At 41.0% G+C, this 14,586-nt stretch overlaps 1 protein-coding gene across 1 annotated transcript in view; it reads right to left on the bottom strand.

The window, feature by feature from the left end:
• The window catches only part of ppp2r5b (protein phosphatase 2, regulatory subunit B', beta), a 40,956-nt gene that overhangs the window by 8,509 nt on the left and 17,861 nt on the right, over nucleotides 1-14,586 (bottom strand). The window contains exons 2-7 of the mRNA XM_027277778.1: nucleotides 11,795-11,991; nucleotides 9,612-9,713; nucleotides 8,395-8,487; nucleotides 7,901-8,031; nucleotides 6,700-6,759; nucleotides 3,296-3,404 (exon numbers count right to left, since the gene is read on the bottom strand). Coding sequence (XP_027133579.1) covers nucleotides 3,296-3,404; nucleotides 6,700-6,759; nucleotides 7,901-8,031; nucleotides 8,395-8,487; nucleotides 9,612-9,713; nucleotides 11,795-11,991 — 692 coding nt within the window. The remainder of the gene's footprint in view (nucleotides 1-3,295; nucleotides 3,405-6,699; nucleotides 6,760-7,900; nucleotides 8,032-8,394; nucleotides 8,488-9,611; nucleotides 9,714-11,794; nucleotides 11,992-14,586) is intronic.

Genomic DNA, 14,586 nt, shown 5'->3' with positions numbered 1-14,586 from the left:
CAATTTTATAGTCACAGACAAGGGAAGTTGTGTGCTGTCACATTGTTGGCGACTGCTCTCTATCGTTTTGTAGGACAATCTTTCTTATTTTAGTTGTTTCTTTCTTTGTTTTATTCCCGACCTGTCGCTCCATTGTCTGTCTGTCTCTCTGTCTGTCTGGGTTTTACATCTTTCACAGCTTTCATCTTTTTTATTTTCTCAGCGTCTAATCCCTTTTCCTTTTTACGGTGCACCTTTCTTGTTTGTCTTCTCCTCTCACTTCATCCCTAACTTTCCTGTCACCCTCACCCTCACCACAACATGGTTACAGAAGTAGAAGGAAAGAGGGAGCGGAGGCTAAAAAAAGGGACCGGTGAAAGCAGGGATGTCAAGTTTGAATAAAAAGAAAAGCAGGGAAAAGGAGAGGATTAAAATAAAGACGCTGATCGGTCAAACTGTTTAAAGTATTAGCGAGGCATTAGAGAAACTGCTTGGGGTAAATATGATGTTGGATTCTGTTGTCAGGCCCGGCTTTGTTGGTGCAGGAGGCCGTTGTTAGGCTAAGGATTACGGACACTGTGGCCTTTTTAGGATTGAGATTTTACTAATATTGATTTGTCAAGGTGACAGGTCAAATTAGGGTCTATTTTTGGGTATGAAGTCATTCCAGAGAGCTCTAACGCTGGCTTCTTGGTTGTAAAATTGTTACAGCATGCACGTCAGAAAGTAGCCTTTCTCTATTTTTACAGTTCTTTTAATAACATTGTCACAATCTGTGATTAACACTGACTTATTCTCAGTTTATAGTTGAACAGAAATTTTAACTGCATATTTTTCATATACAGTGGTCCCTCGTTTATTGCGGCGGATACGTTCTAAAAATAACCCGCAATAAACGAAATCCGCGAAGTAAGTTTTACAGTTATTATACATGTTTTAAGGCCGTAAAACCCCTAACCACACACTTTTATACACCTTTTTACACGCGTTTTGTACAGTACTCCCTTAGCCAATTTAGGACGCAGAACACGATGCGCGTTCATACTGTACAGTACGCTGTAAAAAAAAAAACATGCAAAATTACACAAAAAAAATCTGCGAAACACAGAGTCCGCGAAAAGTGAACCGCGTTATAGCGAGGGACGACTGTATATACATGCAGCACAAAAATGCAGTTCCTCAAACATCCACTTGAGGCTGGCCCCAGAACAACACAATCGTCCCCATGTTAAAATGTCCAACTTCACAGCAGGAATAAACATGTTTACAGTCTGGTACAAAAAACAGTTTTTGTCTCTATAGCTAATTTCCCCATTTGTGACAACTGTACTGAGGGTGAATTTAACTCACCATTTCAAATTATATTAGGGCTTAACGTTATGCAGCATTAACATTAAAGCAGCTTTGATTAACAGGTGGGTGCCATTACAGATGGCTTATTTGAACACCCAGATGTCATTCAGCCGGCCTGAGGTCTGCTGATGACCCACATCTTTGCCGATTTTTAGATTACCAGGCGAGCAGAGCCACTGATTTTGAGCTTCAGAAACACTCTTCAGAAACCTACAGGTGACGTCACGCATACTGCGTCCAGTCAGCGGTTAACTATCATGTTGACTGCTGACTGAAGTGCGTCATAGCCCCTGTGTAGCTCACCAACATTGATATATGCTGTTGTTTTCCTCTTTTCATAGTGATTTAAGACATCTGTCCCTTTCAACATTCAATACATTGAGCTGTTTGTATTCCATTAGAAAGATGGAAGCTAACAAACTAGGTAACCAAGCTTTGGTTCCCACTTTTTGCTTATGATATTTCAACACCTGCTGAATCATTTGGAAGCTGCCGCTCGCACAGTGTCGTGTTAGTTCAACATTAGACAAATTATGGGTCAAGCTAGACTGTCGAAACTCAAAGTAGTCCTGTAAGTAGCAGTGTGCCCACTGGAACTTAAGCGAGAGCTCTTTTTAGTGTTTGCCTAAACACATATTGCGACAGTCAGATTACAAGTGCGCACGCTGTCAGTCTGAACACAAAATGAGTCAACGTGTGTTTGTGCTGCTATGTGTCAAAGCAGGAACATGTTGCTAAAACTGACACAAGCCTAAAATGTAAAAGCACTGCATTTGCTTTATTTCTGCATTCTGATCCATGATGTGTAACCGTGTTGTGGCTACACAATATAGCTCTAACAGCTGTTACTACAATTCAGTGACATGAATATAAATGAGAAAACCCTTCACGGGCTGCAGGAAGAGTGATTCAAATGTATTTCACAGCGTTTCTGATGAATAAAAGGCGCTGCTGTCATATTTTATTTGGATTTTTACATCCAGAACGGGGTCACTCCTTCACAGCCACACCTACTGAGCGCAAAGCTGCCGTCCACTAGCATCGTATCCCCCGTGACCCTGTCAAACCGAGTGTGTGTGTGCGCGTTTGAGTGTGTGAATTATGTATGTGTGTGAACCACAGGGAGAGAGACGGGGAGGAGAAATGTAGGGCACGCTGATGCTCAGACCCAGAATACACACACACACACCTCAGACCAGTTTGTGGAGAACAAACTGTACCTTCTGCATAATCAAATAATGTGTGATACAAATGAAATGCACTCACACACACACATGCACACACACTCAAGCACCAACACCGACCACATGAACGCAGACCAAGGAAACCAAGGGCACGCGCACACACACACGCGCACACACACACACACACACACACTCAGAGAAAGCATCTCTCTGCGGTGTTATCTGTGACTCAACTCTGCCTCCTAGTGGTAGTTTTGGCACATTGCAGGAATCCATAATTACCACAAACATCTTACAGACATTAATATATGTATGTTTTATTCAGGTAAGAAAAAAACTGCCTGGATTTTATTCTTACATGTTTAAGTGTTTGTAGACAACACTACACCCAAGAGACTGATCAAGACTTTGACTGGACATTTAGGTGATAACCACAGCTGGATTACTGCTAAAGAAAAACACAGGCTGGAAGGTACGGTACTATAAACCCAGTTTCTATGATGGTTGGGAGGAGTAGGGTCATTAAAACCTTCAATAAAGCACGTAGCAGTCAGCTGTGAGGTACAGCAGATGAAATATACTTAAAATATATCTGTCCTCTACATGTGGCTGTAGACATGGCTTCAAAATATGTCAACGAATCTTGCCACTGTGTAATTACATTTGTGGTGTTAGGTAAAACATAGTAGTAGGTTTTTACCGCCAGGTATCAAAAGTAATTGGTGGTAGCCTTTATGAACTAATGTAATATTACAAACAACAAGGAGTATATCACTGACCTGTGCGTGGAAGATGGAAAGGGACTTTGCCGTGTGTAGCGGGATGAGAACCCGAACCAGGAACTGCTTGTGTTCGGCCTTCAGGGGCAGGGCGAAGCCATTTATGATGCTGAAGAAGAGAAGAAGACAAGTTAAATACTTTCACTCTCTTCTTATGGACTCTTAATGTCGCGTTTTGTTTCTTCCTGGCAAAAACAACAAGGCGATGTGTTCCAGTTTGAATCTGTCAAAAGAGTATTTATATATTGAGAACCTGATCTTAAATATGAAGAAAATATTAGTTCACGGCACTGAAACAATGGAAACATCACACACTCTAAATAAGTGCGTACATCTGCGTAAGCGTGTGCATTCATCTGAGTCTATTATTGTACTCTGTCCATTTCCAAGTGACTGGACAAATGTGAGGTCTGCTCTGATCACTACTACACTGACTGACATCGAGGTAGGTCAGCCTACGGAGGGAAGAGCAGCGGAGGAGTGGGAACTAAAGTTGGAAACACTTATTTAGCATCACCCTGAGCTGTTTGTCAGTTTATCTGTTTGTCTCTGTATCAGTCAGTGCACCTGTCTGTCTGTCTGTCTGTCTGTCTGTCTGTCTGTCTGTCCGCCTTCGTTTTCTATTAGCATCTCTGTCTAACAGAACATTCCTTCAATAATATCTCCCTCCTGCTGTTCCTCTAATCTTTCTTTCTCACCCTTTTTTCTGAACACCTCTGTCTTCTTCTCTCCTTTTCTCTCTCTCTCTCTCTCTCTCTCTCTCTCTCTCTCGTTCTGTACACTGCATCCTCCCTCATCCATCCCTCTCTCCCTGTCTCCATGTGTGGGAGGAGCTATAAATACCTCTGTTACCACCAACATGAATACAAACCTCTCTCTCCTCCCCTGCTCTCCCTCCCTTCCTCCACTTCTGACTCACCATTCACTCGCTTACCCTCTCCTCCATCTCCTTGTCTGCCTCCAGCTCTCATCCCTCCATCCTCACCCTTACCTCCCTCACTTCCCTCCACATTAACCCATAGTTCTCATACTCCAAGAGTCTGTTTATGTTGGGAAGAAACAATATCACTTTTGATAAACAGTCTCTGTGAATCTCTTTGAATCCAGCCCACTCTTCATCTCTCTCTACTTGCTTCTATGTTTAACATCAATACAGATTATTTAAAAGGCACTTCTGTGATATTTGTGCAGAATAATGAAACACAGATACAGAAGCTAGATTCCAGCTACCAGAATGCCTTTGAGAAAAATGCATTGACTGTAATACTGATTTGTGTGTTTGCTGTATGATTTCTCATCCTCCATCTTCTTCTATTTACTATCTTTCTTCTTCCATCGCTCCAATCTTTCAGCATTAACATGTTTATGTTACAGAAGTATATCCGTGTAATAAACTCATTGCTAGTTTCTCATACTCATACTTGAGTACGAAGTGATAAAGCTCTGTAGAGTGTCTCCATCTTTCACAGGAGATACATTGCTTGGCTTGTTACTCAGCAGCAAAGTGAACGCAGTTAGAGTTTATAAAACTAGTGTTTTGATTTCTCAGACACAACTCTTAACTTGCTCTTCACTTTAACGCTGAGTAATAACCCAAAGTTAAGACAGGACAAACATTTTGTCTCTTTAAGTCTAGCCAGTTTTTCGTGTCTAACAGATTATATAAAGCAATTTCTGCTTTAATGGTGTTGAATAATAAAAGAGAAAAAATCACAATAGATTCCAGTGAGTGTCCTTGAGGGGGAAACACAGACAGTGTTTCCCCCTAGTACTGCGTCTAGGCTGTGATTTGGTGCTGAGCTAACGCGCTAACGTAGCTAGTTCATATCTGTACATGTGTGATTTAATAAAAATAAGATAAGAAGTGATGTAAACAAGGCAGCCTGAGAGGTGTAGGTGAGCACACTACAGGGCCCCTTCTTCGAGTCTTTATGCTAAGCTAACTCAACTCAACTCAACTTTATTTATAAAGCCCTTTAAAAACAGCTGCAGCTGACACAAAGTGCTGCACATAAAATAGAACATGAAATAAGACATATAAAACAAAGAACAATATAAAAACAATAATAAACGATAAAACAATGTTAAAATAATATTAAAGCAAAAACAGAAACAGAGTCTCATGCTGGGTTAAAAGCCAAGGAATAAAAATGGGTCTTAAGACGTGTTTTAAAAATGGACAGTGAAGGGCCTTGTCGAATGCATAACGGGAGGTCATTCCACAATTTAGGACCAGCAACAGAAAAGGCTAACTGTAGAACTTTCCAGTAGCTGTTACTGTATTGTTGTGTGCAGTGTGTGTTGTGGTTTTCGTTATCATTTATCGTCAGGACCAGTACGCCTTGTCGGTGAGTTATACCAAAGATACAAGAATCAGTATTATACGAACATTTGTATAATTCTATTGGTTAATTTTGGGTTTGTGTTTATGTTTACATTACAGGTTTACAACCTAGTTAAACCCAAGTTAAAACAGTTGGAAACCACCGGTAATAGTGCTAGGACACCTGTAGCAGGCAGGCTATCTAGTGGAGGATTTTACCGTGGGTGTGCGAAATAAACAAAAGGAAAAACTCGAGTTGTGTCCACCGTACTTTCCTGGCAACCCTTCCAGAGGGGAGTTCAATAAGCTAGAAAGCTGAGGAAAATCTGGACACTAACCCTGACCCCTGACTCCGGCTCAGTTATTTCCAAAATGTTGAACTACTCCTTTAACATCGTTTTGCATACACAGGGAGTCAGGAAACCAGATAATATCACCAGTCTTGTTTGTATTCATCCTTCATTTTCTCTCTGCCTTTCTTTCTCTTTATTACTGTCATCTTTATTCTTGTTGCCATTGATTTGTGTGTGAGAACAGGCAGAGAGCAAAGACATGTTTGTTTATCAGTTTGGCTTCCTTCCTTTGCGCTCTCTTCATTTCTATCTTCCTCATATTTCACTTACTGGCCAAGACATGGCAACAACTTACGCAAAAACCTCATGAGTCATTTCTCATTAATGTCTTTAACCCCCCTCTTGTTTCTCTCTGCTTCCTGCCACCCCCCCACCTTTAATCATCCCCTCCCCGGCCTTATAACCCATTTGTCACTCCGCTGGGCTTCACCCACAGTTGCATTTACCTGAAAAGAAAGAGGGAGCGCTGACGATAAATGGAAAATAAATGCATATTGGTTTTTATGTTGAGCAGTGGTTATGCTTTGTCGCCATTTTTCGTAGTTGCTTAATTCACTGGGTTACCAGCTGTCTCATAAATTGGAGCAGCTGGGCCAAGTACAGTGTGTGTATGCAATTGTGTGCGTGTGTCCAAATATATATTCATCAAAGCCATGATATACTACTGCTTTCAGCCAGAGCAGCAGCTACATGCTACAAATTGTGCCTGCGTCATGGTGCATACAAACCTGCCGAGGATTTCCAGAAGCTCTGCGACTCCGTTGAAGTGCTCAGTTTCATATATGAACCTGAAGATCAGACAACACACACACACACACACACACACACACACACACACACACATAGTGATGATTCAAGTAACTGTTTCTAGTTTAGGAAAATTAAAAACAACTAAAAGACGAACTGCAAAAAATGGGGGATTGGTCAGTATCCTGTTGTACCATGTCTGAAATACAACTCTCACTTAACAGTTAAACAAATGTGTGCTTGTATTGTATTTTTTAGCTGTCACAATACTAAAGCTAGTCAACTCAGACCGTAACAGAGGGCCTTGCAGCTCTCCCACGCTTGAATTTTATATTGCAAACAAAACAAGCCACACTTGAAGGGAAAAGATGAAACGCAATTGTACATCACAGCACTCTCGTTAGTCGGAGCTGTTTAACCGATTGTTTGAGGAGATCTGTGTCACTGCACAATGATTTAACTCCCAGGATGGATGCAGCACGGCTGGTTCAGTGAGCGCAAAAGTGCATGTGTCATGTTTGTGCACGCCCTGTGCCTGTTTGCCTGCATGTGTGGCAGAATGCTACTTTACCTGTAGCATTTTGTGCTTCTCAAACCTTAGACGACGTGAACCTGGCAACCCTGGTGCTATCTGTCACAATAAGGATACCGCTACTTGGAGACTATTAATGTCAGCCTCCTGTTATAGATGTAGTTCAGAGTCAGCAGAGGAACTACACAAGTCTGAACAAATTGGCAACCAAATTCTACAAAGGGGCAGTGAGATAGATTAAAAAAAACAAAACAATATCAGCACTGTTATTCAAATCAAAAAGGACCTACACACTCTTTCATTTGTCTAAATATGGAACAGGTGAAAAACATATCTAATGTAGCTTTAAATCTCGTGTGACGTCAAGGTTGGATTTACACAAAGCTTTCCCCTTTTTCACCTACTGATAACTTGTCTTGAACGCAACTTTTGTCAGGAAATGAGAAAACAAAAACGTTTGTGTTTCACGCTGTAAAAATCATTATTTGTTCCAGTGACGCACCGAGCTCAAAGAAAAAATGCATCGCCGGGGTCATAAACACAGCTGTTCTCCCTCCTGATGGTCTGATGTTTGATTTATTGATGTTAAAACGCTATAAATAGCGCCTTTAAATCCTGCACATTGGATTGGTGGAAGGCCTTGCCTGTACCTGAGGAAGATGTTGTTGATCTGTTTGCGGATGTAGGCTCGGAGGCCCAGTAGTTTTCCATAGACACGGTGCAGGATGGTCTTTAGGTATTCCCTCTCCCTGGGGTCTTCGCTGTCAAACAGCTCCAGGAGCTGCACACACACATGATAATTACAGACACAAATACAGTATGCTTGTAGTGTGTGAGGATCTTTTTTGTCTGCGTTCATTCTCTGATCTCCTCACGACAGATTTTTAGCACCCAAAAAGTAAAGTTAATATTACATTAACTGTTTTGCAGCAGGATATAAAACATGAAAGTTGTACCTCTTTCAGTAAATCTTTTATACAACCAAAGCTTGAGAGCACTTTAGCAGGAATATTACCAGCTTCTACGAAGGCTGTGGTTTCTAAGAGGAGCTTCCCTTATTTATACCTTTCCATTTATCATGATTTCAGACATCTTAGAGCTTTGGGTTTGACAAACCCTTTCAATAAGAGAGAATGAGGGTTACCTGCAGGACAAACTTCTGGTCGACGTAGCGTTTGGCCATGGAGGGCTGGAAGTCCGGGCTCTCCAGGAAACGCAGAAAAAACTCGTACACCAGCTAATGGACACACAAACAAGAAGTGATCACACACCATTTAGTGTCTGTGGAATAGACATTTTGGAAATTATTTGTTGCAAGTAAAAGATCGACACCGCTGTTTGTGCGCTAACCATGTCGCTAAAGTAAGACTGCATCACAGAAATGAATTACAAGATGGCACAAGAATGGAAAAATGATACAGAATAATCAATCAATCAAATAATCAACACAACTCATTTGTTTTTTTTGCAAAGTTATGTTAAAGGAATTGTTCAAATAAGCAAGTTTATATGTTTTTTTTCCAAGAGTGAGATGAAAAGATCAATCTCAGTGTCTCTGGTGTGAAGCTGGATTTGTAGCCTCTAGTGAGCCTAGATGTGCTGTCGTATCTCCAGACAGGGAAAGGCCAACCTTAATGCTAAGGCTGCGGTGTCTATTGAACGGTCAGACATGAGAGTGGTGTCAATCTTCTCATCTAACTGTGTGTGATTTTCTTGAAAAATCCTAAAAGGTGGCCTTAATGTCTGCTCACAGTACTGCTTTACACCTAAAGATACAAACTGAGCGAGACAAATCTGTTCCATGAGACAGTTTTGGACTTCACGCTTACGTTTTGACTCATCTCCTCCAGGAAAGGTGCAGAAGTGACTGTACACCTCACCCAAATGTCATGGGCAATGATCGCAAGTCTATTTAGAAGATGTGACGTTCTTCTTCGCCGGAGCATCATTTTATGATTCCGGCTGATGAAACAGGTACATTTGGTCAGACGCTCTCTGCTTTAAACAGCAGATTTAACTGATCTGAAGGACCTCAGGCTCAGGTAACCGTGTGTTTATGTGCAGATAAGTGCTGAACGCTGCATTAACAGCAACACCTGGTAAGAGTTGTGTGCATTGTGGTATTCTCCCCCTCCCAAATATAGTATATAATATAGAGTAGGGCCTATTTTTCACGGTGCTTACTGACATTACATTGTATTTCACTTAATAACAAAACAAGTACAGTTTTTTGGCAAGTTTTGCTGAACATATACTCTCAAAAAGAAACCTTTCCTCCCTTTAGCCGCATTAAATTATGTAAATTCTCAGATTATGGTCATTATTTTACCACAACATGATTTCTTTGTAGGCGTGACCTACCTGCAGATGCGGCCAGGAGGCTTCGAGTGTCGGCTCGTCTTCCTCAGGATCAAACTCTGGATTCTCGCTGGGCGGGAGAGTTCGGAAGATATTTACCGAGATCTGGAAAAATCAAAGACGAGGACGGGTAGGGAAAGAGAGGAAATGGAGGGGGGAGGAATGTGAGGAAGAAAATAGGAAGTGGAAAAAATGAAAATGGATGAGAGGGATGTGGATACAGGAAGAGGATAAAGGGAGATGAGGGAAAAGCAGGTCAGACAGAAAAAAGTAAAGTGAAAAGAAAAGGAGGTGGAGACTAGAGAGAACCAAATATAACATACGGTACATTCCTGGTAATGTTGTGGATATCCTGGACATTATTTTAGGAGTAAAAGGAAACTGGGGTGTAGTTGTAATTTTCCAAAAACAAGGTCTCCAAGTATAGTCGTAGTCATGACAGAGCAAAAACATCCTTTGACTCATCTCTGGATTTTATCCTGATATTTCAACACAGATTTGTGTCACTACATAAGAAATTAGCTCTCCGGATGGATCAGGACGAACAGCCCGTGCAAAACAATGTGAATTATTCAGATTTGAAAGCATAATTAGGTTTCTATCAACTAAATCAAGCAGATAAAACAGTAAAGCAGTTGTGTTAGATGGGTGGCAGTATTGCACTACTGTGTCAGATGACAGCTGCCCACAATCAAAAGAAGAAGCTGTTGCATCAGTGGAGAAAAAATAAATAAAAAATCATGTTTTCAGTTTCCGAGCTGTCGCACGCAACTTCAGCTTTTGTCGGCCATGTTTGAGAGGAAACAACTAATAAGTCATGCAACCTGGCTGCTTGCTCTGTCATGATTTATTCAACAAATGCGTTTCCACTGGCCATTTAGTGCATAAACTATATCGCAAAAAGCAAATGTGATAAATCCCAACGCCCCAATTCAGCATTATTTTCTTTTCCACTCTTGCCTTCCCTGCACACTAACGTCTGCGTTAGTAAAACGCCTCACTGCAGCAGGATATGAGCTCCGTTCTCTCTCCTTCAGTGCCTCTCCACTCACTCTTTCCTCCTCACACCTTTTAGCTTTTAACATTCATTATTATATATATATATATAGATATATAAATATATATATATATATTATATAATATAATATAGTATATATAGATAAACAGTTAGTTATATTATAGTATAATTCATGTCTAGTTAGACAGTAATACTTGAATATAGTTGTCACAACCTTGTACAGTGTCTAGAAGATTCAAACATATTTTTCATATTCTGTTTTAATATATTTTATATACATTTTTACCTTTCTTTTTCTTATTGTATTTTACTTCTTTGGCTTATTTCTTATTTCTCTACACACTTTTAATGCTGACTGCTTCCTCTTGTCTAACTTCCTCTTGTTACTTCAAACTTCGAGATCATCACCTTAAAGACGTTCAGTTGTTGCTTTTGTGTCTGCTTTCTTTGATATTTGTAGAGAAAATTTAAATCAGACAAAAAAAAAGTTTCAAACAAAACTCTCTCCCTTACATTTACTATATCACATCACATGGGCTCTAACCTTTGCACTTATCAGCAATGTCTATTTTAGACTTTTACCTTTTTATTTGACCTTACGACCACGCGTTAATGCTTTCGCCCACTTCCCTTTCATCCCATTTCCTCTGTCCTATCAGCGTTTTCACGTCCTCTGGGTATACTGACTCCAGAACATAAGCTATATCCTCTGCTCGCTTTACCCTCTTTCCTCAATCCCCTTTTTCCTATCCCTCCTCTTTATATCCTCTGGGACCTCTGGTGCTCTGTGATGGTGTCCACACATCCTTTCTTGTCCCTCCCTCTTCTTTCTCACCATCTGTGTAGCCTATTGCTGCTTAGCACCCTTTGCAAACACTCTATCTCTCCTTTCCTTCACTCGCCTTATCTATCCATCCCTCTCTTCCATCCTCTCTCCTCTCTCGCTACCTTTGTTTATAGTCTCTGGTGACTCCTCCAGGGCTTCCTCAGCTGGATATCACACTGTCTACCTTCTGTTCAACCTTCATCCTTCCTCTCAGTGTTCTTTCCTAATCTATTTTTTCCAGGAGTTGCAAATGATGGGCATTTGGATTTACTCATCTATTACTATTCACCCACTAATCCATCATTTCTACCCCTAACCTCCCTTCTCCTCCTCCCCTCCTACCATCTTTATAGCCTCTGGGTAGAGAGGCTCTATGAGGACTCCTCTGCTAGTGGCCACGCTCTCCACCAGCTCGTTGAGCGCCGCGCGCTTGATCTCCTTCCCCTTCAGGTCAGCCACGCAGTCCAGGAAATCAAACAGCACACAGCACTGCTGCAGCTTCTTACAGAACAGGTCGTGTAACTCTGCCACCGGGGCGTCTGGATGATTGAGAGGTGGGGAAGAAAGAAAAGGAGAGAGAGAGGAGAAATGTTAGACGCAGAGGTTAAAGGACATAAAAAGGTGATGCAGCTCAGCCAAATCTGATGGCGTTCCTAAAAAAAGAGCCCTTTGTGTTTGGTGGTGAATCGTTTGAGAAAGTGGGAGCGTTGGAGTACACAAAGATGCATTCTACAGGCTAGATCTTCTTTCAAAGGTAATGAGGGAGAGAGAGCAGACTATTACTCTACAAACACATTTGTACACACCCACACACACACACACACACACACACACACAGACAGGGGCTTGCATTCATACAGACACACACATGTCCACACACACCTTTCTCCAGAGGGCTGTGTTGTGTCTCAGCCCTATTACCTGTCAGTTTCGTTCTCGAGACCTGTTCGTCACAATGAAACAACCTGCTGCCAGGCGTCAGATTAAAACCTTGTACCTCCAAAAAAAAAAAAAAAACAGTTCACAGATGTAGAAAAAGTGGCTGATACCCACGGATTATTAAAGACATACAGTGAGGTTTAAATTGATTCCTAAAACTTAGCAGCTCAGCCTGGAAAGCATTATGCAAACTGAGAGAGTTGCGAGCTTTGACAGCAGCCAAATGGGAATGAAGTAACCGGATGATTGATGACTCAATAGCTAAATATAGCAGTGAAATATCCTGATTTTGGGTTCCCATATTAGTGAGATGTATGTGAGGTTTGGTCTCAACAATAATATGTAGGATGGAGGATCATAAATGATACACATATATAAACTACTCCTCTATACAAAGGTTTTTGCAGGACTTCCAGCAGAATGTTACTGAGACTAATATTTATATCATGATCTGTCATAAGTGTGAGCTTGAAAGCTTCACACAGAGATGACATTCTTTTATTGTACAGTATGCTTAAATCTGTGAATCATTTTTTTATGATACATTAGAGACTGTTAGAGCCTTTTTTTATATTATATACCCACATACTCTGCCTGGGAAATACAACATCCTGTAAGTTCCATTGACTGATTATCAGAAATTGTTTTTATCTATTAACGAACAACAAGAAAACAACATTTTTCTGCCATGCTGGCGGCTCTGAGGCTGCATAGCTATGCTTTGAGCGAAGTCTCAGTTCAGCACGGTAGCATAAGAACATTGCTAATTAACGCCAAACATGGACAGCCTAATGATGGCGCTATATGAACAATTAAGGAATGACCAAAGTGTTTACATGTCATCCTCATGTGTGCCAAAGTTCATGGTTATCCATCCAATAATTGCGTGGTTATTTCATTTAAAGCTAAGAAGGTCAACTTCATGGTAGTGCTAAATGAAAGACGGTACGATTCTTTGGAAATTTTATGGGAATTCATCAGATAATCGCTGAGATAATTCAGTCTGGATCGAAGTGGTAGACCGACAGTGCCATCTCTGCAGCCACACTGCTAGTGTGGCTAAAAAGAGAAAGCTCATTATGTATAATTCCTAATACTATACTTGTAAGCTTGGTGCTTATTTAGCCGTCACTGTTGCCTCAGTGAATAAATAAAAGAGTGGGCGACCAAAAATAGGGACTACTAAACTTAAGGCACCATGCCGCACTGAACAGAAACTGATCAAGACACCCACTTCTGTACCTCCCCAAAGAGGCTTCATAGGTGTACCCGATATACTGATTACTCAGTGTACAGTGGAACTAATAATCTCCCTCTGTCAGAAGAAAATAATACAGCTTTACTGATGGCTGAGAAGCAGTCTAGACTAACTGTGCAGTTGGAAAGAGGATGATCCAAGGCTCTCTCTCACACACACACACACACACACACACAAACAGCAGGAGCAGATTAGATTTAACCCTTCTTAACCCCCAGGTAGGAAACACAGGCGAGTTAAGGGGGGCCTGACTGGAGCTCTTCCAACACCAGACCCCTCACCTCTTTTGGGCACACCAGGACCATCTGCTCCCTTTGGCATGGAGCTGTACAACAATAGATGAGGACTGCCCTTTGCTTGATGTGTCAAGGCACAAGATAGACGCCCTTTTGAGACCATTGAAAGTGGCCTTTTATTCTATTAATTATGCTTTCCATCCCTAAGATAGTGATGTTACAGAACTGAATCTGTATTCACCTGATGAGTCACAGAAAGGTCAAATGCAGATTACGATTCCTAATTTTCTGATTTGTTCAATTTAATTTAAATACAGACTACATAAAGATTGTCTTCTACTCAGGCAAACCCCTCAGAACTTTTCTTTGTCATATATGCAGACGACTGTGTGTTGTTTAAGTATAAAGCCTCAGGGTACCAAAACTGTTCTGCTTCTTATTTTTTGTCTATTCAACGATCATTACATGACCTTCATAAACTCACTGACTTTTATTCAACCGGCCTTTTTACCCGTTGTACAGCTAGAGTTGACATCTATGCGTTTGTCCAATGAGCTATACTGAGCAGTCAATTTGTTCTTGAAATGCAGCCACTTCTCAGTGACTGGACAAACGTGTGACAGCCGAGTTCACACAATTTTCGGACTATTTGTGACAAAAAAAAACCCAACAAGTTTAACAGGGTGAGCCATTTCTTCTGA

The sequence above is a fragment of the Larimichthys crocea genome, chromosome III (genome assembly GCF_000972845.2).
Source record: "Larimichthys crocea isolate SSNF chromosome III, L_crocea_2.0, whole genome shotgun sequence".
Taxonomy (NCBI): Eukaryota; Metazoa; Chordata; class Actinopteri; family Sciaenidae; genus Larimichthys; species Larimichthys crocea.
This window is presented reverse-complemented; position numbering and strand designations above follow the sequence as displayed.